The sequence below is a fragment of the Microcaecilia unicolor genome, chromosome 7, assembly GCF_901765095.1.
Source record: "Microcaecilia unicolor chromosome 7, aMicUni1.1, whole genome shotgun sequence".
Classification (NCBI taxonomy): Eukaryota; Metazoa; Chordata; class Amphibia; order Gymnophiona; family Siphonopidae; genus Microcaecilia; species Microcaecilia unicolor.
In genome coordinates, this window is record NC_044037.1 from 245,300,522 (window position 1) to 245,324,019 (window position 23,498).

The following is a 23,498-nucleotide window of genomic DNA, read 5'->3' on the forward strand; positions in this document are numbered from 1 at the left end:
GACATAGACCGTAGAAGTCCGCCGGTATCTGTCCTTATGTTCCACTACTGGAGTTGCCGTCAAAGTTCACTCCAGCCTATCCAAATCCATTTTTTCATTTGCAGGTCCCAGACCGTAAAAGTCTGCTCAGCACTGTCCTCGGTTCCAGCTACTGAAGTTGCCATTGAAACCCTTTCCAGCCTATCCTAAACTGGATTGCCATAAGCAGACACAGACCTACAAAGTCTGCCTGGCACCGGTCTTAGTTCTTCACAGCTGGAGTAGCTGTCCAAGTGTCGCCCACACATCCACCCCCTGTAGCCATTTAAGGGTTTTTTAAAATGTATTTTTGTTTTCTCCCATCTATTTTCTAAATAGGGTTCCTCTGTGTTCATCCCACGCATTTTTGAATTCTGTCATTGTTTTTGTCCCTATCACCTCCCTCGGGAGGGCACTCGAGGCATCGACCACCCTCTCCATGAAAAATAATTCCTGACATTACTCCTGAGTCTACCAACCCACAACCTCAGCTCATGTCCTCTAGTTTTACCATTTCCCCCTTCTCTGGAAGAGATTTGTTTCTATATTAATACCTTTCAAGTATTTAAATGTCTGTATCATATCTCCCCTGTCCCTTCTTTCCTCTAAGCTATACATATTCAGGTCTTCCAGTCTCTTCTCATGAAATATTGAATTTTAATCTTATGAATCTCTATCTTCTTAAGGATTGAAGAGTGTAGGAAACCTCCCAGCATGATATCATGTTTCATATCATTGGGTCAGGATAGAGGTTCCTTATATACACTCCAAGACAAATAGCTTAAGCCTACAGAGTCATATACTAGATATGTATATTGCTAAGGGGCCTCTTTTGATATTGTATATATTGACAGTTGCAAAATGGGTTCTGCTACCACATGTAGCCAGCACATACACATCCATAACTGCATATATTTTAGAAAAAACTCTACATCAGCAGCTCTTTTTCTAAAACACTACTGAAAAATTGTATGTATCCCGACTTGGACATCTCAGTTCTGATTTCTGTGTTCTAAATACAGTTCTCTTTGAGCTCACTTCTGCCAGCTTCAGCAATCATCAAAATATACACCAGGATATTCAAAGCCTTTCAGTACATAGAAGTGCTTAGAATCCAAAATTAAGACAGGAATGTTGCATACTTCTGCAGAAGAATGTAAGATATTTTTATCAGGATTCGCTATTAGAAGGGCTTGAATCTAGAGTTTCTCTGGGAGAAAATAATGCTTTAACTAAAAGGACCTTCTGGCAGCACAGGAGAAAGGACAAGGTCTGGGAAAAAATGCCCTTGACAATAGCCTGAAAGTACTATCCCAAGGACCCAGATTGGCCAGGGGACCAGTGAAAATGAGTGGCAGCTAACAAGGAAGTATTTCTAGCAGCTAGAAAGCTACCAAAGTCCTCTTCATTGCAAAACCCTAATTTCTTAGGACCCTGTTTACTCAGCCGTGCTAGTGTTTTTAGCACGTGCTAAATGCTAGAGTTGCCCACCTATGGGCGACTTAGTGTTTAGCGCGTTCTAATCATTAGCACACGCTGGAAATACTAACACGCCCTTAGCGCTGCTTAGTAAACAGGGCCCTTGTTAGCAGATTTGTGAGGCTATGCTGCTGTTACCAAACGTGTTAGCGGTTTCCTCTTGCAGCAGACAGCATTTTACAGTCCTCCATATTTGTGCATGGAAGGTTAGCATAAATTGTGGCCACTGTATACCCGGAGCTTGAGTTATTATCTTTGGCCTGTAGAGTTGTACTAGATGCAATTTCGGGATCCTTTTACTAAACAGTGGTAAAAAGTGGCCTTAGTGCATGCTTATGCAGGTCATTCCTGCACACTTAGACCATTTTTACTGCAGAGATAAAATGGCCCCCTTTAACATTTTTCTTATTAATGGCCACATGTTAATTTTCCCATTATTGTGTGACCATTAGTGCGTGAGCCCCTACCACCAGTCATTATGTATGTGGTAAGAACTCGTGCGTTAAGCACGTGCTAATCATTTAGCACACGGCAATATAGCTGTGCTAACTGATTAGCGTAGACAATGCCTACTCTCCACTCCCAGACCCACCCCCCAGTGCGAGTTAACTGGCTGGAAACGGCTGCCAACCAGTTAACCTGCCTTTCAGTGGAAACTCATCATTTTCAACAGTATTTAACCAGTTATCGTCACTGAAAATGCCCAGTTAGCGCTGATAATAAAGCTGGTGATATTGGGTGTAAACGATCAAGTCCTGATATTCGGAACTTATTTGGACAGGTTTAAAGGGCAAATAAGACCACATAAATAGCAATCCTATCTTTGCCCATTAAGCCATGGCTGGTTAAGTCTGAATATTGACTTAACCAGTCATTCGCTAGCCAACATTGAAAGAACTGGGTATTCAATGCCGGTCACCTGGCTAGTTTTGTGTGGGTCAAAAAATTATCCAGATAGTGGTGATTTTCAGCTGCAGACTGGACATTTATATAGTTTAGTTCAGGCCTGATGAATAGCAGGCAGTGACTGCGCTATCCATATTTTCAGTACAGCTACCTATATGGATAGCAACAATTAATATATATATATTAATTTAAGATGCTGGTGCTTAATTTCATATAGCTACTGTGGTGGTTGAAAATCCAAGGTTAATTATATTCTAAATCACACATACACCTTTTCACTTTTTTTCCTAGATGTTACTAGGCAGTAATGCAGCGCATTTCCAAGGATTTCAACAGATATCTTTTAAAAAAAAAAAGAAAAACACCTGTCTGAATTTGTTTCTGCTGTAATATCTATTCTGTAGCTTTTAGGGCCACACAATGTATTTCTTTCATGTGTTTGTCTCCTCATTTCCAATTCTTCTTGGTCCTTGCATTTCATCTCACATTCTAAACGTGGACTCAGCTGAGCTCACACAATTCATCTCCTCATCGTTCCCGACAGAGACTACATCAGTCATATTTTCATCTGCCTCCACTACACTCTTCACTTACAACAGCCAAACATCACACACCTACTTGGCATAACCACAATGAAGAATGTGTGTGTATTTCATGCTATCTTCAAATTAGTCACTTATATGACAAAGTAGTTATTTTTTTTTAATTTATTTTTATAGGAACTTTGGATGGACTGAAGAAGATAAATGGATATACCAGATCATTACAGATCAATATCCAACTGACCTCCAGAACAGGAGAACTCTTTACTTGGATATGCTGCTGAGGCACTTACCTCAGAAATCCAGATTTGACCTGGTTAGTCCCAATACAAAATGTAGCTGGGTGAAAGAAGCAGCTCTGAAGTAGGGAGGGGGAAGAGGACATTCCTTGGCTGCCATTTTTCTTTGACTAGGCAACACTGGTATTCAACACTGTCCAAACAAAGTTAGCCAAGTAAGTGAGGCCACACAAATAGAAGGCATAATATTTAGATTTATTTAGCAGAAACCATCATTGGATAAGTTCTGCTGAATTGCTGGATAAAGTTATCCAAGTGAATTTATCCAGATAAATTTGTTGCCAACTTGCTGGATATGGACCTCTAAGCAATATTCCAATTTTGAATAATAGACTAAAAGCTACATATTTTATTTACATTTGGGCAAAGAAAAGAAATCAAACAAAATTTTAGGTAAGTTTAGCAGCTGCAGTGTGCTTTTTCTTTCAGAATGTTTCCATTTTATAGTTCTAATAATCTGCTTATACTAGGAAACCAATAATATGAGTTGGATTCCTGAAAATGTTGCACAACCAGTTCATTTTTTAAATATAATTCTATTTTTTGTGATGTCATAATAAACTCTGCATCTTGTTTTAAAAAGTTGCATGATTAAAGAAATGTTTTAAAATGAACTGAAATTCAGACAGATATGAATTATTTTAGACTTTATAATCACTCTATCAGTGATTTCACAGTGAGAATACTGAAAGGTAACTTTAAAACCATACAAGAACGTAAGACCTTTGAAGTCAGAATGATTGAATATTTTAACACCCAACAGAAAGGACTTAACAAGGATCTGGGGTTCCTAGCCCATTATAAACCATAAAGCTGTATGTCTCTGTTGATCACCCCACCCCTCACCTATCCACACCCATCCTATTAGAATATCAATGATATGCTTTGATGTCCCCATGCATACCTCCGACCCACCCCCATCCTCCCACCCTGTCAGACTGTCATAGTAATGCTTGAATGTTTTCACTTATATACACTGTCAGCTAGCACATTTGCTTATTTCCGATCTGACGAAGAAGGGCAACCTTTGAAAGCTAATCAAGAAATGTATTAAGTTATGTCCAATAAAAAAGGTATCATCTTATTTTCTTTTCCATGTTTTGTTTTGTTTGATTTCTATTGATAGACTTTAAAATAAAAATCCAGAGATAGGAGGTAACTCTATAACTATGCAGCTATATATAGGCACTTAGAGAGCACCTGATTGGAGCATATTCTCTAAAGGAAAGTAGGTACTAGCATAACCGGATACATATTGTACTACTGTTTTTGCCTTTGAGACAGGACTAACCTTCTGGAGGTCTCCTGGAGGGTGGACCCTTGCCTCCCAGGCAGAACCCTGGGCAAGAAAAATCTTGCTACTAAAGTATTAAACATAATAAATGTTTGTTCAAATAGTCAAAGAAGCCAATCAGTAATTATTGAAATATCAACAAATAATATCCCAATAGAGTATAATATTTAGCAAGTAAAAATAGAGTTTTCCCTGGGAGCTGTCAATATGTCCACTTGCTAGTGGACACACTGAGGCTCGCCATCCTCAGTTCTGTTTCCTTTTAAATACTTTTTTTTCTTCCTTTCTTCATTATCTTAATTACCCTTCCTACTTAATGAATATGCATCTTTCCAGAATATTCTATTTCCTTTTATGGTGAATCCTGTTCCAGCACTTTCTACCATCTTCCAACTTCTATCATTTATTCCCTAATTGCATGGACAGTTTTAGGGCCTCTCATATAAGCATAAGTTTTCATTAGGTGGGCAAGTCACTTAACCCTCCATTGCCCCATGTAAGCCGCTTTGAGCCTGCCATGAGTGGGAAAGCGCAGGGTACAAATGTAACAAAAAAAATTAGGTAATGGTTTGACCTGTGTCCTTGTTAAGCATAGTCACTATGCTAGTCTCCCCCCCACCTCTTGCTGAGCCTACAGTTTCACTCACACCCACTTACTTCTCCTTTTGATTGTTAATCTGGATACTGCAGGTGTCCTTAGTCATAGGAGTCTCTGGCTCTTGATTGCTGACCAGCAGCTTATCACAAATTAGCATAGGCCAAATGTCAAACCACAAATTTCTACAGCCTTAGAAAGGTAATTACCAGAAAAAAATACATTTCTAGCTGTCTTGCAAGTCCAAATCTGTTCCCAGCTTAAGAATGCAAAATAGCTATATTAAAATAAAACTAGAAATATGTATGGTTTGCACCTTGCCATGGCCTCTGTGATATACAATATGCACATATTTGGTAAGGTGTGAACATTTATGATATGCCCATTATAGTATTCTATAAGTAATGCATGTATTTAATTTATTTGAATTTAGCTTGCACCTTTTTTTCAGTAGTAGCTGAAGGTGAGTTACATTCAGGTACACTAAACGTCCAAAAAGCGGTACAAACTGGCAGATGGAATTTTTTTGCCAAAATTTTCAAATCGCTATTTTCAAAACCCATTTTAAGATGTTTTTCTAATCAGTTCATATGCAATGCATCCAAATCACAAGGGGGTGGGATTTGGGTGTTCCCAAAACTTGGACATTTTTCTGCCATAATGAAACAAAGCAGAAACATCCAGGGCTAAAAGTTAGATGTTTTGGTCTAGACCTGTTGCAATTGTTATGAGTCCTTTTACTAAAGCTTAATGCACACTAAATACTAAGAAACCAAAATAGGTTTCTTAGCAGTTAATGCGTGCTAAGCTTTAGTAAAAGGGCCCCTAAGTCACAAAAAGGTGCCCTAAATGCCCAAATGACCATTACTCCCCCAGTGGTCACTAACTCCCTCCCACCCCCCAAATACATGAAAGAAACTGTGCATACCAGCCTCTATGACAACATCTATGGCCAGGACTATTAGAACAGCAACCAGGTCCCTGGAGTAGCCTAGTGGTCAATGCAGAACACTGTTCAGAAGGGAATCCAGGCCCACATCCCACTGTTACACTTGTGGTGGAAAGTGTCAGCTCAGCAAAACCCACCAAAAACCTACTGTACCCACATATAGGTAACACCTGCAGACATAAGGGCTACTGTAGTGGTATAGTTGGGTACAGTAGATTTTTGGTGGGGTTTGGAGGGCTCACCATACAATATAAGGGAGTAGTGGTGAGATGTGTACCTGGGACCTTTTATGTGAAGTCCACTGCAGTGCCCCTTAGGGTGCCCCACTGCTCCTGGGATGTCTGGCCAGTCTACTAAGAATGCTGCACCCCCCCCCCCCCCCCAATACATCCCAGTGGTTTGTTTATGTACATTTTCCCTTGGATTTTTTTTTCTTTTTTAAAAATGGTCCAAAATGATAGACATACAGAGCACAAAGACATCTAGCAAATGACCATGTTTGAAACAAAAAATAAGACATTTTTCTGGTTTGAAAATTGCTATATTCACCGCTTGATTTTTGGATGTTTTTAGCAAAACATTCAAAATTGGATTTAGACGTCATTTCAAAAATGCCCCTCCACATATTTGTAACTAACAAATATACTTGGCAGAAATTGTTTTCCCAATCTTCTTAGAAACCTTCAAAACCTAAGCATTTAACCATATAAGGGTCCTAGATGCAATTAAACTCCCTCAACTTTATCCATAAACCACCATCATACTCATTATAATCCTTTCCGTTTTCGCCTCAGTGGTGCTCATATCCAACTCTCATTCAATGTTGGAAATGCATAATTGCACCAAGTTCTTCATAGGTGATTAATATCGCAATGATTTCATCAACTTTTTTAATTTAAATATTTTAAATATATTATAATTTCCTCCTTAGAGTACTTATCTTAACAGATAATCGGACCGGGGGTTCTGAAATGTCCAACATGCATGTTTTGCCAGCTAGGCTGTGTCAAGGACTTCCCCCTTTGCTGTTTTCAGTGCCAGCCTTGCAGGGGGAATCAGAGGGACGATAGGAATCAGAAAGATCAGAAGGTTTCCCAGGTTTTGGCAGAAGGCTAATAAGGGCCATATTTTTATGTCTGGGAAACGCTCCCACGCTCACCACCATATTATAATAGTTGTGAAGGGGCCTTACCAACTGTGAGGATGGTAGTTTATAAAATTCACCAGAATAACCATCAGGCCCAGGAGCTTTTCCCAGTGAAAGTTCCTTAATAACCTGTTCAATTTCTTTGGGGCCTGAAAAGGTTTGTTAAGCATATTATGCATCTCTGATGTTAAAGAGAATGTGGTAAAGGCGGTTAGCTTAGCGGGGTTTTAAAAAAGTTTGGACGGCTTTCTAAAGGAAAAGTCCATACACCATTATTAAAATGGATTTGTGGAAAGTCCACTGCCTATTTCTGGGATAAACTAAACCAATAAATGGCAGTGTTCCACCTCACGCTCTTAAAACATATACAGCATCAAAATGTAAGGAGGAGTAAATCAGCTTGCTATGTAATACTATATATGTTTTAGGGGATGTCTCATATATATATATATCAGCACCAATATCGCGCTATTAGCGAACTTCTCATATAGTGCTGGATTTTATAATCATCGACTACCCCCAACCACCAATAGTACACTGGGCTTGCTGTACGTATCAGTTTCAATTATGTCTACGTGTTATTGCCAACTTTTCATGTGTCCATAGAGTTAGTGTTCTTTTTAATTTAATTTTTCACAATGTACTGTCCGATAATGTTCATCGATAATCTCTCTGTAGTAATTTACCCACAAGCTTCAGTCAGTGCAAAAAGAAAATTTGGTACTTATCTTCACACTGCTTAACATTGCAGTTTGATAAAATCATGGTGTGTTAAACTTCACTCCGTCCTGTCGACGGTGTCTCTCAACTGCATTAATCTTCAACTTTAACTTCGGATCAGATGTATATGGAAGTTAAAGTCGAAGATTAATGCAGTTGAGAGACACCGTCGACAGGATGGAGTGAAGTTTAACACAAGGTCCTCAAGCCACTGGGACTGCTGCTTCAAAGTAGATTGTAGAGAATCACTTTGTGTAGTGACCTATGAAGAGAAATTCAATTTTTAATTTTCTTTTCATGTAAAATTGAGAACCAGCCCATACTACAATTTTTTCTTTAACTTGACCAAGTTCCTTTGGAATAGATTCAAAAAAGAGGAATAGTCTCTGACTGCTTTTAGAGTCACCTCAGTAATCATAATATTGTGAAAGCTGATCCACTATGCTTAGACAGGAATAAGGTATTACAGAAAGGTCTTTATTGTAAGACATCTGCACTGAGAAGCAGACAGTCAGGAAACAAAGATTCTCTGTCTGCCTGGTTACAAAAGCACCAACTCTTTATATAAAGTGAGAAGTAAAACCTGTTCTTCAGGAAAGTCTGTACATTCAAGGAATTTGTCACATCTGCGCAGTACAAAAGTTACAGCTAAGCAAAAACAAATCACCTGACTACTTTTCTCATTCACATAGAATGCTCACTCCTTCTCCCTAATTCTGCGCAGAGGGAAGAAAAGTGACAGTTGGTGGCGGTGGTTACCATGTGCAGGTCTATGAAGGCCGAGCGACTTTATGCTGTATCTTGGCTGCTGCAGCTTAGCTTTGTATTCATAGTGAAGGCAATTGAGGTGTACACACCACGGGAGATCAAAGCTTGGAATGGGTTACAGGTAAAGTTTCTCTGCACCTTCAAGTCAACAGTGGCCCTGAGCGATACCACTGCGGTCACCTGGGTCTTTAAGCCGAACGCTGGAGGACGTTCTGTCTCGTTCTTCTATTATGCTGCTTGGAAAGATTACAATCGGAAGGTCAATCCCTTCAAGGATAGAGTCTCATGGGCTGGAGACCTCCAGGAGAACGATGCATCTATTTACGTGAAAAATATTCAGTTACAAGACAACGGTACCTACTTGTGTGACGTCAAGAATCCTCCAGATATTGATGCTACTGTTATAGGAGAGATACAGCTCAAAGTCCTTCCGAAAAGAAATTTGACATTAACTGGAAATGTGACATTAACTGGAGCAGCGTCTTGTTTACGTGGAGGGGCATAATTGAACGAAAACGTCTATCTCCATGGGCGTTTATCTCCGCGAACGGGTCCGTGAAGGGGCGGACCGAACCGTATTTTCGAAAAAAATAGACGTCCATGTTTTATTCGACAATTTGTGAGCTGGGCGTTTTTGTTTTTCAGTGATAATGGAAAATGAAAGCGCCCAGCTCAAAAACAAATAAATCCAAGGCATTTGTTCGTGGGAGGGGCCAGGAGTCGTAGTGCACTGGTCCCCCTCACATGCCAGGACACCAACCAGGCACCCTAGGGGGCACTTTTACAAAAACAAAAAAAAGGTAAAAGAGCTCCCAGGTGCATAGCACCCTTCCCTTGTGTGTTGAGCCCCCCAAATCCCCCTCAAAACCCACTGCCCACAAGTCTACACCATTACTATAGCCCTAAGGGGTGAAGGGGGGCACCTACATGTGGGTACAGTGGGTTTGGGGGGGTTGGACGACTAAGCATTAAGCAGCACAATTGTAACAGGTAGGGGGGGATGGGCCTGGGTCCACCTGCCTGAAGTCCACTGCACCCCCTAACAACTGCTCCAGGGACCTGCATACTGCTGCCAGGGAGGTGGGTATGACATTTGAGGGTGAAAATAAAAAGTTGTGAAACATCATTTTTTGTGGTGGGAGGGGGTTAGTGACCACTGGGGGAGTCAGGGGAGGTCATCCCCGATTCCCTCTGGTGGTAATCTGGTCATTTAGGGCTTGCTTCGCCGGACCACGACTCGCCGGCAAATCGGCCGTGCAGGCCTGGCACCAGGTGAAGAACGTAACATCTGCTAAATGGACACAAAAACAAAGGTCTTCCTAGTTAATAATTTTAAGACTTTTTTTCTGCAGAATTTGATTTAAAAAAAAGAGACTTTTATTTTAGTTTTTTTTAACTTCTAATACACGATTGCACAGACTAAGCTTGGCTTCAGGCCATGCCTGCATTGTGGATGAAAGATTTGGTGCTTTTCCATGCATACCAGATGACTGATAAGTTTAGGTTCTGAACATGACCAGGCTGAATGGAAGTATTATGGGAAAATGCCCTCATGGGCTCAGAATTACCACCTCTATCCAGTGACGTACCTAGGGTATTTGACACCTGAGGCTTGTCATTTTTTAACACCCCCCTCCAAATTCTAGTACTAGGCATACTGAGAATACAAAACACTCAGGACCTATAGAGCAATTCTACCATACCATAAAAAGTAATTTCTAAGAGTCACACAAGGGTGTACCTAGGAAAAGGAAGCATCTTAAAAAAACTGCAATGAGCAATAGAACATCAATTCACCTATTGTAAAACTAAACCAGCCAGAATAGTATAGATCATTGATCCTGCATAGTCAGTGCCAACAGAAAGCCATGTCTTTTTCACAGACAGCTACACCCTAATCCACTATAGAATAAGTAACCACAAACTTTCTATTTAGACAAAAATTAAAGTGAACCCTCAAGAAGGCAGATTCTGCATACAATGCAACACCACAGAAACAGAAAGTGTCCCCTAGTACTGTGCAAAATATAAAGATAGCAGATGTAAATTTGAAAAAAACTAAGAAATACCAATCACCACTTTACAAATTAACAAATAGAAATAAAACAAATATAAAAAAATAAGATAATACCATTTTATTGCACTGTTACATTTAGCTTTCAGAGGCCAAAACCTCCTTCCTCAGGTCAATACAGTATACTGTTGGTACTATCCTATCCTGACCTGAGGAAGGGGTTTTTGTTCTCTGAAAGTTAGTCAAAATGTATTAAAATTAGTCCATTTAAAAAGATTACCTTAATTCCATTTTCTATTTATAAACATTTATTAACACAGCTACATTACTACTTTATCCTAAAGCAAAAAAAAACAAATATTTTATTTAGTTTGTTGTCTCTGGTTTCTGCTTTCCTCATCTTCTCTTCTCGCTCTCCCTGCCATCCAGTGTCTGCCCTCTCTCTCTCCCTGCCCCTTACATTCACCATCTGCACTCTCTCTTCCTTCCATCCACCCTCTGCCCTCTCTCTCCCTCTGCCCCTTCCAACCACTGTCTGCCCTCTCCCTTCCACCTAGCATCTGCCCTCTATCTCTGCCCCTTCCATCCACCGTCTGTCCTTGTCTACCTTCTCTCTACCCCTTCCAACCGTTGTCTGCTCGCTCTCACCCTTCCATCCAGGGTTTACCCTTTCTCTCTGCCCCTTCCATCCTCCATCTGCCCTCTCTCTCCCATCCATCCAGGGTCTGCCCTCCCTCTCTCTCCCTTCCATCCAGGATCTGTCCTCTCTCTTTCTGCTCCCTCTTTTCAGCCCCCAGTTCCCTCAACAGCCCCCTTCTCATTTCTGCCACCTGGCCCTCTGCTTTTTTTAAATCTTTGAACTGGCAGCTAAGCCAGTGTGCAGCATCTGTGAAAGAAGCAGGCTGCCTCGGGCCTTCCCTCACTGTGTCCTGCCCTTGTGAAAATAGGAAGTTACATCAGCGGAGGGCGGGGCACAGTGAGGGAAGGCCCGAGGCAACCTGCTTCTTTCACAGACACTGTGCTGCCGATTCAAAGATTAGATTTTAAAAATGCAGGGCGCTGGGTGGCAGAAATGAGAAGAGGGCTGTCAAGGGAGCTGAGGATGGGCAGGTGGAGATGGGACTGCGGAGGAGAGGCAACAGTAGTGGCATGAATAGAAGGACTGGAGCAGTGGGAGCGGAGCACCCCCTTATTATTTGCAGCTGGGGCGGATCACCCTGCCATTGGTATGCCATTCTCCTCCTTGCTTTCTTTTCCACCTACTCCCTCAATCCAGAATCTCATCTTGCTTCCCATTTCCCCTTGGTTTTCTTCCCCTCGTGACATCAGGAAAGAAGAAGACGGTGCAGGGCGTTTGTTCCTCTATGTATGCCTGAGTTCTGCTGCAATCCTCATACTTCAATGCAGACTTCCTGTTTTGGAAGGGATGGGGTATGGTAGGCTGTGAGTATACACAGGGACTTAAAAGCCCCGTGCTGTGCTTTTGTTATGGACTGCTACTCCTTTGCCATATCTCCCAGCAAAAAGACACTGTCACCTGAGAGAATTGCACCTGCAACTAAGGCTTGGCAGCAGATACTCCTTAAGTAACCCCTTCAAACTGGTGCCCAGGGGCTGGGCCCCCCTCCCAGTGCACCACTGAATCACAGACAGAATTCTAGTGGCTGCCAAGACTTACCAGAGAACTCTGTGTTTCCTGGCAAGAAAGAGAATACTGTGCTTCAATCGTAGGCCCTCCAGAGGTTATCTGAAGATTTTAAGTTTCCTTCCCTCCTTGTGTGTTTCTTTTGTTGAACTGCATTAAAATTGGAGTAATTTTACCTTTCTTTTCAATGTAATCATTGCTAGTTTATATCTGATTTATCCCTTGAGTGCTCACACAAATGCTGAATAATATCATTGTAAACACTGTGAGCTGGTCACCCTTCCAGGCTCTGGCCAGGGCTGACCCTGTTTAGCTTCCTTCACACACAGTCACGGTTGGGTTCTACACTTCCCAGTAATTCACCAGGACTCTACCTCAAACACAGGGGAGTTCTCTGCCTCCTCTTCACCTTCCACAAATGTTCATCAACACCAGGCTTCTTATAATTAAAGGTTTTATTAGTTGCCATTTAACATAATCTTCATGGCTTATTCCTTCTTTAACTTAAACATTTCTTCTTCAATTCAAACATTTAAAGCAGTTTCTCAAACTTTCACAGTTCAAACAGCCAAACAAAAGCATTTACTTTTCTTTCTCAGAGGGCAGTGCAGCTGTCACCATTTCAGCAGAGAGCTTCAAAAGTCCACAGAGTTCAGCCAGTACCTTCAAGGGGATCTTCTTCCTCCCCCTGCCAGGTCGCCAGCTCCTCTCTCACCACACAGGCAGGTATAGGGTCGTTAATTAGCTTTTCCACCCCTTTAGACTCTTCCCCCTAATTCCAGGCAGGACCCAGCCCACAACCACCTACACCTGTTTCCAGCCCAGGACTCTCCTTGGTCCTAGCAACCTCCACCTGGACATTCTCCTACTGGCTCCCTCTAGTGATCATCCTGGACATTTTCCCCCATATCTATGGGAACAGCGCCATCTAGTGGCCTACCCGGGATAGGACAGCCCCTTATTCTTCACAACACGAACAGATTAGTTTATGTATTTTGATATAGGTCTCCTTTTACAAGCCACACTAGCAATTCCAGCGCAGCAAATGCAACAAAGCCCATAGGAATTGAATGAGCTTCATTGCATTTGCTGCGTTAGAACTTCTAGCGCGGTTTTGTGAAAGAAGTCCATAGTATTCAAAGTTTACTGTCCTAGGGCTTATAATTTCTGAAACTGATATGTACTGTGTAGACATGATTATATGAGTATAACGGTATGTAGATAACCTTTCACATGCAGCTTTCTTATAAACAACCTGGTGTCTGACATAATAAATATCTGTTTATTTTAATTTGATTTCTTCAACCACTGGCATACAAACATAAAAATGGGAGTCAGATGCACTGTTAAAATCCTCACAGAACTTGTGCATATCACATTTTCCTTATCATAGATTGCTAGTTCCTGATATTCTTTTGAGAAAATACCTAAAGAAAATGGTGCTTAAGGAAGACTCAGATGCGATTGCCAGAACTGGAATCCGTAAATTTGACTGCATTTCTTGAGACATTATAAGATGCAATTAATGGGAGGGCTGCTCTCCTTGTTACTCTTAATTCGGAGCAAGAAAAAATTAGGATGTTGAAAGCATATTTTCCTTTAAAAAACAAAAATGTTCCTTTTTCTGGTCACAATGTCCAGATTTTTCCAGATATCACCAGGGCTACTCAGCTTATGTGGAGACAGTTTCTTCAATTTAAATCCTGAGTGTTAGTCCTAGGAGCATCTTTCTCCTTCAATTTCTCTGTCAATGTTTTCAATCAGAATAAAAAGTATATATTCTATGATTCTTCTCAATTGGAAACTTTCTTGTTAGATAAAGAAGTTACAGTTGTTCAGAATAATTAGGCCTTTATTTTATTTAGGACCTGAAAATGTGGATAATTTTGTCCTGATTTCTTAATATTTTCTTCTTTTTGTTAAGAAGTGTTCTTTTGTTCTCCCAGATGATGTGGACTGGTGTTTTTTTCTTGTTACTTTGTATTTAATGCAATTGAAAATAAAGAAAAGAAAAACCTCAGTTCATGGACAATCCATTCACTAAGGGAGAACCCATCAGTATGCAGGCTACAGCTGTTGTTGAATTTAAATACCTGTACTTCAGTATTCTTGGAGCAGTGATTACATTTTGGCCCTACTTGTAAATGCAATTTCACGTCCGTTAAATTCCATCAATTATAATACCCTGGGTTTTTCACTATTGTTATTGAAGTTTCAATATATCATTTCTGGCCCTCAGTGTTGAAATTTTATTTTTGTGGACTTTTTTCCTAAGAACTGTTGGACTGATATTCAGAGGCAATTATTTGGATATCATCAACCATTATCCAGATAATTGAACAAGCTGGCACTATCTGTTGATTCCCAGTGACACTATAGGACTAGTATAGCTGAAAATCATTCCAGACAGCCCTGGCGCTACCCAGATAGTGCTGGGGTAGAGTAAAGGAGGAGCACGATGTTCAGTTTAGTTCTCTGGAACATGGCGATAGTCTGCTGTCCAGCTAGTTATCTGGCTAAATTTAGGTAGGTTGAAAAGCTGCCCTAAAGCAATTCAAATAGGTGTCTGGGTAGTGACTGAAAATCACCACTATCTGGATAGCAGTTGCACTGGCCTCTCTGCCTCTGTATTCGGTGTTACCCAGCGTTTAAGAAAAACATCAATCCTGATAAGTAATTTTATCTATATGGAATATCAGTTCTTAAAAATTATAGTACAGTAGCAGTATAAGGCAGTTTCTGAATTCTGTTATTTCCAGTTTTGGTCTTATTTCTAGATTCATTTCTGTTTCTGGCATTTTTTTATTCTTACACTTTTTCTAGATTAAAAGGTGTACCTTTTTATTATGGCTATGGCCTCAATGCGTAATTTAATTGGTTCATAAACTACTTTTCCAAACCCATAGTGACAGCCAGCATAATAAACAGGTATATAAGTACAATAACACAATAAACTATAACAAATATCCCATCCCACCTTCCTGAGAAGCCTCAACTCCTCTCTACAGTATGACAAATTAACAATTTTATGAGCATATCCAAAGAACTAAGAGGTCCTTTTACTAAACTGTGGTAGGAAGTAGCCTTCGGTAGTGTGGGCACATAGAATTGCTGTGTGCTAAGGCCACTTACCACCATGGCAGTAAAAACCCTATTTTTTATATGGAGGCTGTGAATGGCCATACGCTAATTAAAAAAAAAAACAATTTGGCATGCGGTCATTTACTACCTGAGCCCTTACCATCTCCTATTTAGTAGGCGATAAGGGCTCACGCGTTAACCCAGCGCTAGAAAATACAAAATTATTTCCTAGTGCGGGAAACAGCGCTTGGCAAAACCAAAACCCAAACCCGACGATAGTGCTGTTTTGCCATGTGCTACCTGCGCAGTAGCCCTACTACTACCTTTTAGTAAAGGGGATCCCAAATTTTTGTTGTGCTGATATATATTGAGAGACTGCTGATGTATTCTTTAACTAAAAGACAGTACAGTCTCATTTAATTATAACTTCACACTTTTTAAAAAACAATTCAAAAAAACATATGTCCATATATAATGATAAACAAAACACTCTCAGATTCCACTTCTCAAAAATCAGCTTTTCAGATGCACTTATCTCAAAATAACTGCTACCAAATTAAGTCCAATTAATCTAGTAGAGGGAGGGACAATCTCATCGGCAGGGGCTTAATATCATCAACATTGAATACAGTATCCCTGCGCCATTAGTAACTTTAGTCACACCCAGATTTTGGAAAGGTTGCCCAAATTTGGATGTGGATCTGAGATCTGCAATGCAAATGAATTAGTTAGTGAGCCGTTAAAAATCAATTATTGACATTAATTGGAACTAATTAGACTTACGTGTGAATCTGCCTATACATCATTCTATAACACTGTTCACCCAAAATGTCTCGTGCACAACCCAGAATGGGATGTAGCTATAGGAGGGGCATGAGCAGGTCAGGGACATTCCAAAATTTTTGGTGTAGTGTCATAGAATACCAGGGTTACACAGAGGGGCATAATCGAATGGAAAAGCCTATCTCCATGGGCGTTTATCTCCGAGAACGGGTCCGTGAAGGGGTGGGCCGAACCAAATTTTCAACAAAATGGACGTTTTTGAGCTGGGCATTTGTTTTTTTTTAGCGATAATGGAAACTAAAAACGCCCAGCTCAAAAACGTCCTAATCCAAGCCATTTGGTCGTGGGAGGGCCCCCCTGATATGCCAGGACACCAACTGGGCACCCTAGATCAGTGCGGTGGACTTCAGAAAAAGCTCCCACATGCATAGCTCCCTTACCACGGGTGCTGAGCTCCCAACCCCCCTCCCCCAAAACCCACTACCCACAAATGTACAACACTACCATAGCTCTTAGGGGTGAAGGGGGCACCTACATGTGGGTACAGTGGGTTTTGGAGGCCTCCCATTTACCAACACAAGTATTACAGGTGGGGGGGGGGGGATGGGCCTGGGGCCACCTGGCTGAAGTGCACTGCGGTACCCACTAAAAGTGCTCTAGGGACCTGCATACACGCAGGCCTCTAGGACTGGTTGCTGCTATATAACATTGGCACACCAGTTGACACCTGAAGACTAATCTCTCCGAAAACGTCCTTTATTGAAATAACCGCGTTTACTGACAGTTAACTGCAGATCAGAGGTTGTGCCCCACTGGCAACGAGTCTCCCTGGTACTGAGATGAGCAGTAGGTCAGAGCTGGCAGAATGGTGTACAATGCCCTCTTTCAGCCACATTCAAGGGAAGAACTAAGTTCTGCAGCGTGGCTAACACAGGAAAAGGAACTAAAACTGGCTTACAAAAATGGCCACTACTGCATGGACTACAACAGGAAACACAACAGGGCACACTCTGACCCAGTAGGCAGGGGGAAAAGCACCATGGGAGAAGAGCCTACAAAGTACCAACATTGTGAGACTGTAACACAAGCTAATGAAATCACGGAGCCCAATACCCTACACCATAGGCGGTCGGTGGCCCAACTGTTTGGGGAGGCTAAAGGGGGCGGGGTTAGGGGTGGAGCCAGGGGTGGAGCTTAAATCCATAATTGTCTGATAACACACAGAAAAAATAAAAATAAAAGTCACAATTAATGCCTTTTATTAAATTTAGATATTAGATATGTATCATATGTCAAAGAATAAAGTGGTTGCTCAAAGCATATACTAACCACAATCGCTCAACTGTAAAACACTATGCACAAATTTGTGCAAAAACACACTCAGAACCTTACTGTACCATAACACTAGGCAGACCCTAATACACCAATATACCACCCATATGGAAAATGCAGACCGTCAACAATATGAAACAAGGGATCATAATATCACAATTCTCATGTAGAGCCACAAAACACCCTTTTAGGGTGGATAGTGTTCACAATGAGCTCCTTTTATTAACGACTATATGTAGATCTTTCAAGAGGTAGTGTGTCATGATTTAGGCTCTAAAACCCTTTCTGATGTTTTGGTGCTACCTCAGTAAGGCCAATACACAATCTCTCCACTGCAAAACACTATACACAAACTTGTGCAAAACCACACTCATAACCTTAGCAAACCATAACAGCACTAATTCCAAGGACAGGACGAGCTACAACCTTATGCGTGGAAAGGCAGCACTGTAATTACACTGGGCTCTAAAACCTAGTGAAACAAAAAAAAACAAAACCCAAAAAGGGCTGTAAATACTACACACTAGTAGAATACTGCACCTTGATTACACATGAAAAACACATGACACAACAGATATGAAGGCAAAACTGGAAAGTTACCTCAAGAAGTCAGACTCAGCATGCAGCAATACTAGAAAAATTGAAACTTAAATGCAAAATATCACAGATGCACATTTCCAAAAGCTGACATATTCCAGTTAATAAATTCTGAATAAAATACTTTTTTTTACCTTTGTTGTCTGATCATTTAGTTTTTCTATTCGCTTTGGTCCCAGTGTCTTCTTTCCATTTGATATTTTTTCTCTCACCATGTCCACCATCCTCCTGTGTCCTTATGCATCCTTGTGTGTCCTTATGCGTCCTGTCTACCATCTGTAGCCCTGTCCCTATCCTTTCTCCAGTTTCAGCATCTGCCCTCAAAGTGTTCCGATCCAGTCCTTAAATTCAGCAATTTTCCCTCCATCCATATCCAGCATTTCTCCCCTCCCCTCCATCCATGTGCATGTACTTCCTTTGTCTTTCCTTCCCTCCATCCTAGTCCAACATTTCTCCTCTGTTCCCTGCCCTCCACTCCATCCATGTCCAGATTTCTCCTCTCTTCCCTCCCCTCCATCCACCCATCCATGTCCAGCACCTTCCCTCTTTCTCTCCTACCCTTCCATCCAGTGTCATCCCTCTTTCTCTCTCCATTCTTCTACCCATTACCCTCTCCCAATCCTTCCGTCTATTGTCACCCTCTCCTTCCATCCATTGTCTCCTTCTATATCTCCTTCCTTCTAAACAGTTCTCTCTCTTGACCCTTTTCCATTCAGCATGTCCTCTCTAGCCCCATCCTTCCAGTGTCTTTCCTCTTTCCCTCCCTACCCTTACGTCCAGTGTCTTCCCTCTTTCTGCCCCCTCCTTCCAGCTTTTCCCTCTTTCTCCCTCCTTTCATTCAGCATTTCTCCGTCTGACAGCTAGGGTCTCCCCCAGTTTCTCCCCAGCAGCTTCTCTCTCCTGCCCATGTCCCCTCTTTCTCCCGCAATCTTTCCACTAATCTCTCTCTCTCTGTACCCCTCTTCCATCCAGCATCTTCTCTCTGGCTCTCCCCTGCTCTTTTCCATGGCCCCTCTTTCTCTCCCCATCTCTCTCTGGCTCTTCCCTGCTCTTTTCCATGTCCCTGGCTTTCCCCTGCTCTCTTCCATGTCCCCTCTCTCTCCCCATCTCTCTCTGGCTCTCCCCTGCACTTTTCCACTTTCTCTCTCTCTCCTCCAGCGTCCTCATGCATCCCACCTTTCTCTTCCCTCCCCTTTTTGCTTCCATCACTCTTACTCCTTTCTCCACCCCCCTTTTCCCATTCCCATGCCCTGCCATTGCTTTCCTTCCTCCCTCTTCCCCTTAGATGTGGCATCTCACATCCTCCTCTCTCCACCCTCCTTTCCCTTTGGTCGGTCTGTCTGTCGCTTCCCCTCCCCCCCGGACTAGTGCGGTACCGTATCGCTCTCCCTCTCTGCTCCTGTCACGTCGTCTTTCAACGAGGCTTCCTTCCTGTAGCATCGGCAATGATGTAAGCGCCGTTGCTTTCAGCCTGCCCCGGAAGCACTCTCTGAACAGCTTCCCGCGTAGGAGGGACGCTGTCCAGAGAAGGCTTCCGGGGCAGGCTGAAAGCAGCGGCGCTTACATCATTGCTGATGCTACAGGAAGGAAGCCTCGTTGAAAGACGACGTGACAGGAGTGGAGGGGGAGAGCGGCACTGTACTAGTCGGGAGGACGGGGGGGGGGGGGGGTAAAGATCGGGACTGTCACGCACCAGTCGGGGGGGGGGGAAGGGAGATGTTCACGAGCTGCACCCGCCCCGCCCCGCCCCGCCCTTGCTGCACTTCTGGCTGGGGAGGCTTAGCCTCCCCAAGCCTCTTATTGCGGGCGCCTATGCCCTACACCCACCACAATGCAATGCTAATGTGACCCTGTACTGCACCCGAGAGCCACATCTGACCCAGGGAAAGGCTGTGAGAGGATCGAACACATTCTGCTGTCATGGAGGTGGGTACGGCATTTGAGGCTGGCATAGAGGCTGGGAAAAAAAGTTTGTAAAGTGGGGTTTTTTTGGTGGGAGGGAGTTAGTGACCACTGGGGGAGTCCGGGGAGGTCATCCCCGATTCCCTCCAGTGGTCATCTGGGCAAAATCCGCTTTCGATTATACCGATTTGGGCGCCTTTGTGAGACAAACATCTATCTCCCGATTTAGGTCGCACTATAGGCGTTTTTCTCTTTCGAAAATAAGCTGGACAGCCAACTTGCATATCAGGATTTACACCAGATTTCAGCAGGCATAAGTTTTTGCACTCAAAATAGGGCTTAGGAATCTGTGCTAAGTGCTATTCTATAAATGGGGCTCAGTCTGGAGTGTCCTTTACAGAGTAACGCTTAGCGCAGATATTTCCTGGTTCCTAACTTTGAGCGCCATTTACTGAATCTGGTCCTTAGCCCCTAGCAGCTACAGTGTCTAAAATAGCTGCTGGAGCTCTAGTGGTAGTCTCATGGTATTACCATGAGAGGTCAGCCTTCCATGTATGGAAGCAGAGTCCACTGGAGCAGCTAGGGGTAGGAGAAAGTGGGGATTGCTCCTACCCTGGATACTCCACTGGACTACGAGTGTTTGGGCTTGACCATGGGTGGGGGGGGGGGGGGAGACGATCATAAGGGGCTAATCACAAAGGGGTCCTGATCTCAGGCAGGAGGCTAATGTTGGGGGATGATTGGGGGGGGGGTCCAAATGGGGATTGCAATCGTGGAGGGAGGGGGAACACAAAACTGACATGCTGAATATCAGCTGGGGCCCGCATAAATTTGGGTGGTTAGCAGCAGTCCAGTCAGACCCAGATATTCAATGCTGATGCTGAGCATTAAATAGCCAGCTCTAACTTAGTTGGTAACAGTCAATGTTTAAAAACATGCTGACCGCCACTAGCTGAATATTCACTGGGTAGGAAACCTAGGAACAACAGTTCCACACAAATCCTAGAGGCTTGCACTTTTAAAACTTAACCTTCATCCCCATTCAGATCTATAATCGGAGCTCCTTCTTTTTCAAAAAATCCTCTAATAGGGGAGGGTTATGAAATACAAGCTTATTATCCTGATAAGTTATCAAACACATGGAAATATTGGGAAAAAATAGCACCTAGAGTGATGAACCTGACCTTCATTTTTTAAAAGGATTCTTTTGATTTGGCAACATCAGGAAACATCAACAATTTTTGATCACAAAAGATGATGAATCTTTACACGTATATGGGTTCTGTGGAAGATCAGTACAGCAGTGTCCTGGTTTACTTAGATTCATAATAGGGTGGGGGGACTAAGTAGGCGGAGCAATTAAATAGTTTAAACATTGCTGTCTACTCATATTTAATAATACTATTAAACCTAAGGGAAAATGAGTGAATTTGCTTTTCTTATTCAAATTTTCTAAAACTCCTGTGTTAATACTAGTGTTTTAAGAAACCTGCACTCTAAACAAGTCTGAGCCTATATCAATCTTAAAGCCAGAGCTGCATGACAGCTTTTAAAATTGAACATCATCATTATTATTCAGATGCAGTTGGGTACAGTAAGGCATAGGAAGAAAAGAGGACTTGCTCAGATTTATAGAGCAAGTCAGTGACAGAAATGGATTACTATTTGAATCTCAGGAATTCTTGCTACAGTGTTTCTAAATGCTAAACCACACCTCCTTCCCTGAAAATAAAAATCAACATTGTGTAGCAGAACTAAATACAGTATTGCACTTCGAACTGATAACTCTGAACAAGAGAACCAAAATTCTCAAAAGTGAGTCCAGTTAAAATATCTTTAAGCATATGCTTTCTGCCTTTCTTCTTGGAGGTTTGTAATGCTTAGTGATCAGGGCCTTCAATTGATTCAGTAAATCTCCAATATGTTGAGCTCCTAATGCAGGAATGGTCAACCAGTGTCTCTTGAGCTCCATGTGTGTCCACGGCACTCAAACTGCAACTCACGGGTGGTTTTCCTTCCTTAGTTGACAGACCATGCTCTTAGATTAGTTCTAGGTGAGCTGTCTCCTAAGGCAGTTATTCTCAACCCAGATCTCGGATCACGCCCAGCAATTTAGGCTATCCACAATGAATATGCATGAGATAGATTTGTAGGCAGTGCTTCCTTGGTATGCAGAGCTATCTCGTGCAAATTCACTGAAAGCCTGACTGGCTAGGTATGTCCTGAGAAAAGGGATGAGAAGCACTGTCCTAAGCTTAGAGCTCCTGCAACCTGCAATTCTCCTTCTCCTTGGCAGCAACTGCTATTTTTACTTGTATGTTGGCTGCGAAGGAGGAGGAAGATTTGTAATTCAGTTAGCTATGAGCGCCAAAGATGCCTGTCACTTCTGCACCAAGGCCTTTAAAGGAGCAAGACATAGTGCTTATTTGCATTAGACCACAGCCTTCCAAGAAGAAACTGAGGAAGCCATGGCCTTATTCTGGAGTTGAAATTGGTAGGAAAGAGTTTTAAAGGTAAATGAATTGGGGTGGTAAAGAAAGGGATGATGGAGGGAGGTGGATGATGATAGAGAAAGGAGGTGGGAAAGGAAAATTATAGAAAGAGTGCAGGCAGATGACATTTAATGTGAGAAGTGCAAAGTGATGCATGTAGAGAAGAAGAATCCAAACCATATCTACATGATGCAAAATTCCACATTAGGAGTCACCGCCCAGGAAAAGGATTTAGGTGTCGTGGAGAGGCATAATCGAATGTTGCCATCGAAATAGTTCGCCAACGATCTAATTTAGCAGCGGCGCAACAGCTGGCCGGAACCGTATTATGGAAAAAGATGGCCGGCCATCTTTTTTTCCGATAATACAGTTTAGCCCGGCCAACTGCCAGAGTTCGCCGGGTTTGAGATGGCCCGTTTTGTTTTTCAGCGATAATTGAAAAAAATGCCGGCCATCTCAAACCCGGCGAAATCCAAGGCATTTGGTCATGGGAGGAGCCAGCATTTGTAGTGCACTGGTCCCCCTGACATGCCAGGACATCAACTGGGCACCCTAGGGGGCACTTCTAAAAATGTTTAAAAAATACAAAAAAAGCTCCCAGGTGCATAGCTCCCTTACCTTGGGTGCTGAGCCCCCCCAAATCCCCCCCAAACCCATTCCCCACAACTCTACACCATTACCATAGCCCTTATGGGTGAAGGGGGGCACCTACATGTGGGTACAGTGGGTTTTGGGGGGGGGGGTTGGAGGGCTTAACATTTACCACCACAAGTGTAACAGGTGGGGTGGGGGGGGGGGGGGGTGGACCTGGGTCTGCCTGCCTGAAATGCACTGCACCCATTAAAAACTGCTCCAGGGACTTGCATACTGCAGTCAGGGAGCTGGGTATGACATTTGAGGCTGGCATACAGGCTGGTAAAAAAAGGTTTTTATTT

At 42.5% G+C, this 23,498-nt stretch overlaps 1 protein-coding gene across 1 annotated transcript in view; it reads left to right on the forward strand.

Annotated features, from left to right (window-relative positions):
- CCDC148 (coiled-coil domain containing 148) overlaps nt 1-23,498 on the forward strand; it is a 314,748-nt gene that overhangs the window by 160,943 nt on the left and 130,307 nt on the right. The window contains 1 exon segment of the mRNA XM_030210638.1: nt 3,123-3,261. Within this exon segment, the coding sequence (XP_030066498.1) occupies nt 3,123-3,261 (139 nt within the window).